The 12,597-nt window shown below is 45.3% G+C and overlaps 1 protein-coding gene and 1 long non-coding RNA gene across 7 annotated transcripts in view; one reads left to right on the forward strand and one right to left on the reverse strand.

The window, feature by feature from the left end:
* LOC118377888 (histone-lysine N-methyltransferase PRDM16-like) overlaps window positions 1–12,597 on the forward strand; it is a 405,134-nt gene that overhangs the window by 388,106 nt on the left and 4,431 nt on the right. For all 6 annotated transcript variants that reach the window (XM_052482565.1, XM_052482569.1, XM_052482568.1 and 3 more), the window contains exon 15: window positions 5,336–5,692. In XM_052482565.1, coding sequence (XP_052338525.1) covers window positions 5,336–5,692 — 357 coding nt within the window. The remainder of the gene's footprint in view (window positions 1–5,335; window positions 5,693–12,597) is intronic.
* LOC127912554 (uncharacterized) lies at window positions 10,914–12,445 on the reverse strand. The gene is made up of 3 exons (XR_008083279.1): window positions 12,362–12,445; window positions 12,190–12,275; window positions 10,914–12,017 (listed from the first exon to the last, which is right to left on the reverse strand). It is a non-coding gene; the product is annotated as an uncharacterized LOC127912554 (long non-coding RNA).

Raw genomic sequence — 12,597 nt, forward strand, 5'->3', positions numbered from 1 at the left:
TCCCTCCCTGTTTCAGTCCGTTTTCTTCAGTGTCTAATAAATATGACCCAGGTTCCAAGGCAGTAGCTTTGACAGATGTGTGGGGGGAAATATGCAAGCTGTCTTCTCCAATACGGCAAACAAATTGGATTCTTTAGATGTCAAGTAATGGTTCCTCCTTGATTTCGCTAACCCGTCTTCATGCCAATAACAGAGGGCTGCTTGTTTTTCTGCTTTTCTCTGACTCTTGTCTTTCTCCCGCTCCTCTGTCTTTCTCCCCATCTCACTCTTTTTCGTTGTCTCTGTCTATTCTCTCTCTGTCTTTCTTTCTATCTCTTTCAATCTCTGTCTCTCTCTCTTTCATGTCTCCCACCCTCCCTCTTCCCTGGTCAGTAGACAAGAGACATAAAAGCCAACAGAGCTCAAGGGTAATTTAACCCCTCTGCCATCTGCGATCAATAGTGCAGAACCATCCAGGATATATGCAAGCCTGGCATTTTAATATCTGTAATTCAAAATAAGTGCTCTGTTTTCTGTCCGTCACAGACACACACACGCTCACATGCAGGCACGTAGACACTGGCATGCATGCACAAATGTGCACGCAGGCATGCACACACACGCGCATGCACACACATGCATGTACGCACACACACATCACTCCCCCCCCATTGAACAGAGACATACAGCTGTGTGTATGCCTATCTGTGCACTCATGCGTCTCCTCCCCACAAAGTGTTTGTGAACTAAGTCAAGTTGATCGAGTCACTTGTCTCACTCTATTGTGTTTCTCTCCTCTGGACACTGTCAAGCCTGTGAGGTTGGGTGATGATTGAGATAGCTGGAGATGTGTGTATGGGGCACAGGGGTGGGGAGGAGGGGACTGGGACAGTGGAAGAGATTGTAAGGGGCAGAAACAGTAGAAAAGTGTGTATGGAGGGCGGCAAGAGCTGGACTGGGCGTTTCTTCGCTCAAAAGTTGTGGGGTGGTGGCTGAGGCATTTATCTACCAGATACAACTGATGGACCTACAGTGGTTCCTCCTCTAAAGTTGTGGGGTGGTGGCTGAGGCATTTATCTACCAGATACAACTGATGGACCTACAGTGGTTCCTCCTCTAAAGTTGTGGGGTGGTGGCTGAGGCATTTATCTACCAGATAAAACTGATGGACCTACAGTGGTTCCTCCTCTAAAGTTGTGGGGTGGTGGCTGAGGCATTTATCTACCAGATACAACTGATGGACCTACAGTGGTTCCTCCTCTAAAGTTGTGGGGTGGTGGCTGAGGCATTTATCTACCAGATAAAACTGATGGACCTACAGTGGTTCCTCCTCTAAAGTTGTGGGGTGGTGGCTGAGGCATTTATCTACCAGATAAAACTGATGGACCTACAGTGGTTCCTCCTCTAAAGTTGTGGGGTGGTGGCTGAGGCATTTATCTACCAGATACAACTGATGGACCTACAGTGGTTCCTCCTCTAAAGTTGTGGGGTGGTGGCTGAGGCATTTATCTACCAGATACAACTGATGGACCTACAGTGGTTCCTCCTCTAAAGTTGTGGAGTGGTGGCTGAGGCATTTATCTACCAGATAAAACTGATGGACCTACAGTGGTTCCTCCTCTAAAGTTGTGGGGTGGTGGCTGAGGCATTTATCTACCAGATAAAACTGATGGACCTACAGTGGTTCCTCCTCTAACGTTGTGGGGTGGTGGCTGGCACCAGCTTTCGGAGCAGCTCACAGATCACTGCACCTGTAAATAGCCCATCCAATCTACCTCATCCCCATACTGTAATTTATTTTCCGCTCCTTTGCACCCCAGTATCTCTACTTGCACATTCATCTTCTGCAGATCTATCACTCCAGTGTTTAATTGCTATATTGTAATTACTTCGCCACAATGGCCTATTTATTGCCTTTACCGCCCTTATCTTACCTCGTTTGCACTCACTGTATAGTTGTAAATGAGAACTTGTTCTCAACTGGCCTACCTGGTTAAAAAAGGTGAAATATATATATATATACAGTGGGGCAAAAAAGTATTTAGTCAGCCACCAATTGTGCAAGTTCTCCCACTTAAAAAGATGAGAGAGGCCTGTAATGTTCATCATAGGTACACTTCAACTATGACAGACAAAATGAGAAGAAAGAAATCCAGAAAATCACATTGTAGGATTTTTTATGAATTTATTTGCAAATTATGGTGGAAAATAAGTATTTGGACACCTACAAACAAGCAAGCTTTCTGGCTCTCACAGACCTGTAACTTCTTCTTTAGGAGGCTCCTCTGTCCTCCTCGTTACCTGTATTAATGGCACCTGTTTGAACTTGTTATCAGTATAAAAGACACCTGTCCACAACCTCAAACAGTCACACTCCAAACTCCACTATGGCCAAGACCAAAGAGCTGTCAAAGGACACCAGAAACAAAATTGTAGACCAGGCTGGGAAGACTGAATCTGCAATAGGTAATCAGCTTGGTTTAAAGAAATCAACTGTGGGAGCAATTATTGGGAAATGGAAAGACATACAAGCCCACTGATAATCTCCCTCGATCTGGGGCTCCACGCAAGATCTCAAGATTTTGAGTGAAAACCTCCTTCCATCAGCAAGGGCATTGAAGATGAAACGTGGCTGGGTCTTTCAGCATGACAATGATCCCAAACACACCGCCCGAGCAACGAAGGAGTGGCTTCGTAAGCAGCATTTCAAGGTCCTGGAGTGGCCTAGCCAGTCTCCAGATCTCAACCCCATAGAACATCTTTGGAGGGAGTTGAACGTCCGTGTTGCCCAGCAACAGCCCCAAAACATCACTACTCTAGAGGAGATCTGCATGGAGGAATGGGCCAAAATACCAGCAACAGTGTGTGAAAACCTTGTGAATACTTACAGAAAACGTTTGACCTCTGTCATTGACAACAAAGGATATATAACAAAGTATTAAGATAAACTTTTGTTATTGACCAAATACTTATTTTCCACCATAATTTGCAAATAAATTCATTAAAAATCCTACAATGTGATTTTCTGGATTTTTCTATACACTTCAACAGTGTTTACCACTCCTGGGACATCAATGATTACACATTGTAACTATGCAATAGGCTAGAAACATGATTTAAGTAAAGGCTGATTTAATTCATATACACAGAAAAAAAACAGTACACCACACTACCTATGCATATCTAACTCCCCTCATCTGAATTAATCTGAGGACACAGGATAGTATTTCAGTGAGATACTCAGGTATGCATCTCTGGGACGTTCTTTTTCAGTCATTTCCAATACCAGGAGTATCAAACTCCATTCTTTGAATGATGCTGTGTCTGGATGTACATATTACAATTATACACTTCAACAGTGGTTACCACTCCTGCTCCTGAGACATCAATGATTACACGTTGTAACTATACAATAGACTAGAAACATGATTTAAGTTAAGGCTGATTTGTAATTCATATATAAAGAATAAAAAACCTACGCGTATCTAACTCCTTTCATCCGAGGACACAGGACAGTATTTCAATGAGATACTTCATTTCACCCGTGGAGAATGTGAAACGCTTTATTGAAAGAAGTTCATTATCCAGGTGTTATAAATGCATTATAATAATTGTAATATTCTATTATGACTACAAGTTCAATCTGTACTTCAATGCACATATATATGGTGTGCATTATAAAATAAGGAAGAAAGACGAGGTGGGGAGAGAAGTAAGAACAGAGGCAGGCAGCATATGATTAATGAATTACAGTGCTACCCTGCTATTCTCTCAGTTCATTGGAATTAAGAGTGAAATGTTTAACCTATTAACCTGCTTCATTATTTATCTACTACCAGATTTCATACATCATTGAAAATGTGTCTAGGAATAAGTAAGATTAAAAAATATTTAAAAAACTTAGATTTGATGGAGACATTATACATCTTAGTACCTTATCAATGTATGATTTGTATCAGTGTAGACGAGGGACAAGGGAGCAGGAACTGAGTATTTTTGCCGAGCAATGCAACGAAGCTGGATCATTCTGGCAATGATACCTGCACCATCTAAACGCTGCAAAGACTCTTCACCATTGTACACGATGGCCCATTGCTCAGACTTCCTTTGACCGTTCTGAAGCCCGCATGGTGCAATATGGAAGACTATCAAATGCTTCTCAAAGATGCCCTCTGCTGGTCAAACTAGCAATGACTTGCAGTAACAGAAAACATGGCTGAGAATTAAATGACGTGCCACAGAATGGGAGCAACTTTTAAAGGAGGAAAAACTTTAGGCCGCTAACACAAACATACTGCTGATGTGTTTAGACTAAGTGACAAAATGGAGGGCTCAGAGCCGTGCTTGTCTCCCTATACCCCCCCCCCCCTCTTACACACAGCCCCTGCCAATTTGATTGTAGGATATTTAATCTAGATTGAAAGATGTCCCGCTTACTCCAGGAAAAGTACCCCATCTAGTTTGATGTCCATCTGCCCTCCGCTCTGTGGCAGCGGCTTCTCGGAGGGCCCACCCTGAGGAAATGACATCATGAGGCGATAAGCTGCAGAGACCAGGGGGCTTAAAAATGTGAAGGGCAGCAGGTTGCAATGTCTGGTGTGCTGATGGCCTGTTTGCAGAGCTGCCCACCGCCCCACACATACACACATCCACAGCCTCTAGAATCGGGGCCCGAAGGAGCCCTTTGAGCTTGGCCCTCTTGTCCAGTATGCGTGTTAGGAAATAGCCAGTTATTCATTAGGCTTTGTTTCTCGCCGATTGTCAACATGCATGTTTGTTTGCTTGGACTGGGTCTCTGCTCGCTGTCAACAGAGCTCCTGACAGCTCAGTAATGGCTCTGCAAAGTATGACTCATTGCCTATTGACAGATAGACAAACAGCAGGGATGCCTGGCCAGTGGCCCACTGAGGCAGGTAGGGCAGTGGGCCTATAAATCCCAATCAAAGTCCTAATGGAGGCGAGGTGAAGGCCCTCGTCTTTGGGGGAAGGCCCTCGTCCCCCCCGTCTCCTCTCCCTCATCTCCGCTCACCTGGCCAAGACAGAATGGGTGGGGACAGTAAACAGTAAGTCTAAATTGGCTGCTTTTGATGACCAGTTAGCTCTTTCACATCAGTGCAGATGAAGGAAAGGAAGCAAGGAGAGAAAATGGCCTTAGACTATTTGGATGCAATGATATTGTTCCACAGATTACACCCAATGAGGGTTTCATATAAACCAAGACATTTCAAGAATAAAATACTGTACATTTTTGTGGTTATGAATGAATGGAACACATTTTTGGAAACTATGAATATAAGGCTAAATCAATACAATATATAATGTACAGCCACTGACCTCACGGTTCTCGTTGTTGCAGGTCAGAAGTTACGGAGGAGCAGCGTCTGTCGAGCCACGGCCTGTCCAGCTCCCGGGGGCTAGAGGAGGAGGAGGCGGAGGGAGATGATGAAGAGGAGGACAAAGGCAGCCTGAAGGAGGAGGAGCGTCCGTCGAGCCACGGCCTGTCCAGCTCCCGGGGGCTAGAGGAGGAGGAGGCGGAGGGAGACAATGAAGAGGAGGAAGAAGGCAGCCTGGCGGAGAAATTTCAGGACGAAGCGCCCAAATCCCCCTCCCCGATCACCATGGTCACACCGGGGGCGTACGAAGACGAAGAGGGGGAGGGGAAGGGATCGGAGGAAGCCACACCGTTGGCTATAAGCTACAAACACACCCGCAGGTATGTCTTGTCTGGCAGAATACAAGCTTTTTTTTACAGACACAATGTCCTGTCTAATAGACCAAAGACATGGTTACGGACACAACTACTGGTATGTTTTTCCTGTTACAGACTTCTGACCAAGTTACAGACACAACTACCACCATCAGACCAGCAGGTAGTGGTAGAATAGAGACATACTGTAGGGACAGACACAACTACAGACAAAGTCATGCAGTCACATACAGCACACCACACCTTCACAAACAAATCCACCCAATCACAACGTCCACCCCTGTCTCCTCCCATTCCAACTAACACGACTTATACAGTTTAATAGTGCATGACCTGCCATGCATGATCTGCCCTCCCTACGATGGCAGTACAATGAGTTCAATGAGAGTTAGATGGTGATAGAGTGTTGGGATGCAGATAGAACTCTCATAGTCCCATTCTATCGCCACCTGTTATTCTGTCCCAATCAATGTCGATCAGTGTTGTACCTGTCTTTCTGTCCCTATCAGTGTCGGTCAGTGTTGTACCTGTCTTTCTGTCCCTATCAGTGTCGGTCAGTGTTGTACCTGTCTTTCTGTCCCTATCAGTGTCGGTCAGTGTTGTACCTGTCTTTCTGTCTTTCTGTCCCTATCAGTGTCGGTCAGTGTTGTACCTGTCTTTCTGTCCCTATCAGTGTCGGTCAGTGTTGTACCTGTCTTTCTGTCCCTATCAGTGTCGGTCAGTGTTGTACCTGTCTTTCTGTCTTTCTGTCCCTATCAGTGTCGGTCAGTGTTGTACCTGTCTTTCTGTCCCTATCAGTGTCGGTCAGTGTTGTACCTGTCTTTCTGTCCCTATCAGTGTCGGTCAGTGTTGTACCTGTCTTTCTGTCCCTATCAGTGTCGGTCAGTGTTGTACCTGTCTTTCTGTCTTTCTGTCCCTATCAGTGTCGGTCAGTGTTGTACCTGTCTTTCTGTCCCTATCAGTGTCGGTCAGTGTTGTACCTGTCTTTCTGTCCCTATCAGTGTCGGTCAGTGTTGTACCTGTCTTTCTGTCCCTATCAGTGTCGGTCAGTGTTGTACCTGTCTTTCTGTCCCTATCAGTGTCGGTCAGTGTTGTACCTGTCTTTCTGTCCCTATCAGTGTCGGTCAGTGTTGTACCTGTCTTTCTGTCCCTATCAGTGTCGGTCAGTGTTGTACCTGTCTTTCTGTCTTTCTGTCCCTATCAGTGTCGGTCAGTGTTGTACCTGTCTTTCTGTCCCTATCAGTGTCGGTCAGTGTTGTACCTGTCTTTCTGTCCCTATCAGTGTCGGTCAGTGTTGTACCTGTCTTTCTGTCCCTATCAGTGTCGGTCAGTGTTGTACCTGTCTTTCTGTCTTTCTGTCCCTATCAGTGTCGGTCAGTGTTGTACCTGTCTTTCTGTCCCTATCAGTGTCGGTCAGTGTTGTACCTGTCTTTCTGTCCCTATCAGTGTCGGTCAGTGTTGTACCTGTCTTTCTGTCCCTATCAGTGTCGGTCAGTGTTGTACCTGTCTTTCTGTCCCTATCAGTGTCGGTCAGTGTTGTACCTGTCTTTCTGTCCCTATCAGTGTCGGTCAGTGTTGTACCTGTCTTTCTGTCCCTATCAGTGTCGGTCAGTGTTGTACCTGTCTTTCTGTCCCTATCAGTGTCGGTCAGTGTTGTACCTGTCTTTCTGTCCCTATCAGTGTCGGTCAGTGTTGTACCTGTCTTTCTGTCTTTCTGTCCCTATCAGTGTCGGTCAGTGTTGTACCTGTCTTTCTGTCCCTATCAGTGTCGGTCAGTGTTGTACCTGTCTTTCTGTCCCTATCAGTGTCGGTCAGTGTTGTACCTGTCTTTCTGTCCCTATCAGTGTCGGTCAGTGTTGTACCTGTCTTTCTGTCCCTATCAGTGTCGGTCAGTGTTGTACCTGTCTTTCTGTCCCTATCAGTGTCGGTCAGTGTTGTACCTGTCTTTCTGTCCCTATCAGTGTCGGTCAGTGTTGTACCTGTCTTTCTGTCCCTATCAGTGTCGGTCAGTGTTGTACCTGTCTTTCTGTCCCTATCAGTGTCGGTCAGTGTTGTTCCTGTCTTTCTGTCCCCATCAGTGTCGGTCAGTGTTGTACCTGTCTTTCTGTCTTTCTGTCCCTATCAGTGTCGGTCAGTGTTGTACCTGTCTTTCTGTCCCTATCAGTGTCGGTCAGTGTTGTACCTGTCTTTCTGTCCCTATCAGTGTCGGTCAGTGTTGTACCTGTCTTTCTGTCCCTATCAGTGTCGGTCAGTGTTGTACCTGTCTTTCTGTCTTTCTGTCCCTATCAGTGTCGGTCAGTGTTGTACCTGTCTTTCTGTCCCTATCAGTGTCGGTCAGTGTTGTACCTGTCTTTCTGTCCCTATCAGTGTCGGTCAGTGTTGTACCTGTCTTTCTGTCCCTATCAGTGTCGGTCAGTGTTGTACCTGTCTTTCTGTCCCTATCAGTGTCGGTCAGTGTTGTACCTGTCTTTCTGTCCCTATCAGTGTCGGTCAGTGTTGTACCTGTCTTTCTGTCCCTATCAGTGTCGGTCAGTGTTGTACCTGTCTCAAGATCACATAGAGTGTCTTGGTCTTGTCTTGGTGTCAGGAAGATTTGACTTGGTCTTGTCTTGGTGTCAGGAAGATTTTACTTGGTCTTGTCTTGGTGTCAGGAAGATTTTACTTGGTCTTGACTTGGTGTCAGGAAGATTTTACTTGGTCTTGTCTTGGTGTCAGGAAGATTTTACTTGGTCTTGTCTTGGTGTCAGGAAGATTTTACTTGGTCTTGTCTCGGTCTCGGACAGCCAAGACCAGCGCAGTAAAAACAAAAAAAGATCAGCTTCCATTCATTCATTGCATAAAACCGGTAGAAGAAAAACCAAAAAAATCAAAAGGTTCTACAGCTGCACCATCAAGAACATCCTGACTGGTTGCATCACCGCCTGGTACGGCAACTGCTCGGGCTCTGACCGCAAGGCTCTACAGAGGGTAGTGTGTACGGCCCAAAACATCACCAGGGCCTAGCTTCCTGCCATCCAGGACCTCTATTCCAGGCGGTGTCAGAGGAAGGCCCTAAAAATTGTCAAAGACTCCAGCCAACCTAGTCATAGACTGTTCTCTCTGCTACCGCAAGGCAAGCGGTACCTGAGCGCCAAGTCTAGGTCCAAGAGGCTTCTACACAGCTTCTACCTCCAAGCCATAAGACTCCTGAACATCTAATCAAATGGCCACCCAGACTATTTGTATTTCCCCCCTCCCCCAATAACTCCACCTACATGTACATATATCTTCAATTACCTTGACTAATCAGTGCCCCCACACATTGACTCTGTACCGGTACCCCCTGTATATAGCCTCGCTATTGTTATTTTACTGCTGCTCTTTAATTATTTGTTACTTTTATTCATTTTTTTCCTTCTTTTTTCTTTCTTAGACCTGCATTGTTGGTTAAGGGCTTGTAAGTAAGCATTTCACCGTAAAGGTCTACCTACACCTGTTGTATTCAGCATTTCACCGTAAGGTCTACCTACACCTGTTGTATTCAGCATTTCACCGTAAGGTCTACCTACACCTGTTGTAAATTCAGCATTTCACCGTAAGGTCTACCTACACCTGTTGTATTCAGCATTTCACCGTCAGGTCTACCTACACCTGTTGTATTCAGCATTTCACCGTCAGGTCTACCTACACCTGTTGTATTCGGAGCATGTGACAAATACAATTTTTTTAGAAATACATACACTCTTTTCTTAAAACATGAATATCTTATTGTCTATTGAAACCTGGGATTCCTACTTTACCCGTAACATTACTGTATGTGTATTTATTATGGATCTCCATTAGTTCCTGTCAAGACAGCAGCTACTCTTTCTGGGGTTTATTATGGATCCCCATTAGTTCCTGTCAAGGCAGCAGCTACTCTTCCTGGGGTTTATTATGGATCCCCATTAGTTCCTGTCAAGGCAGCAGCTACTCTTCCTGGGGTTTATTATGGATCCCCATTAGTTCCTGTCAAGGCAGCAGCTACTCTTTCTGGGGTTTATTATGGATCCCCATTAGTTCCTGTCAAGGCAGCAGCTACTCTTCCTGGGGTTTATTATGGATCCCCATTAGTTCCTGTCAAGGCAGCAGCTACTCTTTCTGGGGTTTATTATGGATCCCCATGAGTTCCTGTCAAGGCAGCAGCTACTCTTCCTGGGGTTTATTATGGATCCCCATTAGTTCCTGTCAAGGCAGCAGCTACTCTTTCTGGGGTTTATTATGGATCCCCATTAGTTCCTGTCAAGGCAGCAGCTACTCTTTCTGGGGTTTATTATGGATCCCCATTAGTTCCTGTCAAGGCAGCAGCTACTCTTTCTGGGGTTTATTATGGATCCCCATTAGTTCCTGCCAAGGCAGCAGCTACTCTTTCTGGGGTTTATTATGGATCCCCATTAGTTCCTGCCAAGGCAGCAGCTAATCCACAGTATACAATTTAAAAAATATTACAATACATTCAGAGATTTCACAACACACTGTGTGCCCTCGGACCCCTACTCCACGACTACCACATATCTACAACTGTCCTTTACTTTAGTTGAAAAATATCTTCAAACTTTGTTTGAATTTCCTTGACTCGCTGGTAAGGAAGAATGGGGGAAATTGTTAAAAAGTTGCACACTACACTACCTGCCCTTATTGGTAAGGGGAGATGGGGCAGGTAGCCTAGTGGTTAGAGCATTGGGCCACTAACTTAAAGGTTGCTAGATCAAATCCCTGAACTGACAAGGTAAACAATCTGTTGTTCTGCCCTTGAGCAAGGCAGTTAACCCACTGTTCCTAGACCATCATTGTTAATAAGAATTTGTTAACGGACTTGCCTACTAAAAAAAAAAATTGATATACCTGTTTCCCCAGTGTTGAGCCTATTGGGCCTTCAGTGTGTGACAAGGTCTTGATGCTGAATGGACAGCACATTTTATTACCAGCACACTCAAGTAGGTCAAAGAGCGCACTTTCTGTGAAACACAAAGGGCCAGTGATGTAGTGCAGGTTTACCCACCTTTTTTTCAGTGGACATTGCCTATACTCACTTCTTCCTCCCTACTGTTGCGTATCAAAGAAATGATGCACAAAATAGCCTACACAGTCGCAAAGCACATGAAATATATTCACACGCGCAAATAGCAGCAAGAGTGCAGCTCTCAAAAGGTTGTGGCATAGAGCAGCTCACAATGGGTATGCAAACCTATTGAATAAGGTTGGTCCATCATCTTGGTTCGTAGGCTATTTTCAATCTCCATTTCAGTCATCATCCACTGTTTGCATGAACATTTCTAAAGGCTTTCCCCAAACACCTTCCCAATTAAAATGTTGAACATAATGTTGGCCTACCTGACAGAATGATATAATGCCGATTTGTATCAATGGGGAGGGCATTTGTTTTGCTCAATTGAATTAAAGGGTAACTACACCCTCCAAAAATATATATTTTAGATTTTTCCCAGACCTCAAAAATGGTTTAAGGATTGTTATTATAATTTTTTTGGTGTCATTTTGAGAGTGTACATCTGAATAATCTATAGGAAAACATAGGATTTTTCACACAGGGCGCCTTCCCTTCACACAGGACCCACTTCTCCAGGCACCTCTACACCACTGCATAGGGCCGATGGAAAGGATAAGCTTAGTAATTAGGTCACAATCATAATACAAAAACACAACCATTAGGCTAAGCAATTTCCAATTGAAATGTACAACTATTACTTAACATTGTGTTAAGTACACAAAGTAACCAGTGATCTAAAGTTTAAATGCAACAATGTTTCGCACACGTAAGTTCTTATCAAAAAGATGGCTAACAACAGCATGCGAGCTGCAATTAAAACACCAGTTCCACTTTAAATGCAACAATGTTTCGTACACGTAAGTTCTTATCAAAGAGATGGCTAACAACAGCATGCGAGCTGCAATTAAAACACCAGTTCCACTCAACAGATGATGATCATTTAAAATGTAACTTCTTGTTGAAAGTTATTCTTGAAAAGGGACAAGCTAACAAATGAGCAACAACATCCTCTTTGACAACATCTGCTGCAGCTGCTGCAAACTAGCCTACAACAACAGTTAGCTAGGTAGACCGTGGGAACACCACTGCTCACTATTGGACAGTGGCCTGTTGGCCTTTGAGAAAGAAAAAGTTTCCATAAGGCAAACAATGGTGTATAGAGGAGGATGGTGGGCTGTTAGACCTGGAGGGCCTACCCAGCTTCCCCAACGGTCTGGACCTGCATAAGGCAAACAATGGTGTATAGAGGAGGATGGTGGGATGTTAGACCTGGAGGGCCTACCCAGCTTCCCCAACGGTCTGGACCTGCATAAGGCAAACAATGGTGTATAGAGGAGGATGGTGGGATGTTAGACCTGGAGGGCCTACCCAGCTTCCCCAACGGTCTGGGCCTGCATAAGGCCAACAATGGTGTATAGAGGAGGATGGTGGGCTGTTAGACCTGGAGGGCCTACCCTGCTTCCCCAACGGTCTGGACCTGCATAAGGCCAACAATGGTGTATAGAGGAGGATGGTGGGATGTTAGACCTGGAGGGCCTACCCTGCTTCCCCAACGGTCTGGACCTGCATAAGGCCAACAATGGTGTATAGAGGAGGATGGTGGGATGTTAGACCTGGAGGGCCTACCCAGCTTCCCCAACGGTCTGGACCTGCATAAGACCAACAATGGTGTATAGAGGAGGATGGTGGGCTATTAGACCTGGAGGGCCTACCCAGCTTCCCCAACGGTCTGGGCCTGCATAAGGCCAACAATGGTGTATAGAGGAGGATGGTGGGCTATTAGACCTGGAGGGCCTACCCAGCTTCCCCAACGGTCTGGACCTGCATAAGGCCAACAATGGTGTATAGAGGAGGATGGTGGGATGTTAGACCTGGAGGGCCTACT

The sequence above is a fragment of the Oncorhynchus keta genome, chromosome 27, assembly GCF_023373465.1.
Source record: "Oncorhynchus keta strain PuntledgeMale-10-30-2019 chromosome 27, Oket_V2, whole genome shotgun sequence".
Taxonomy (NCBI): Eukaryota; Metazoa; Chordata; class Actinopteri; order Salmoniformes; family Salmonidae; genus Oncorhynchus; species Oncorhynchus keta.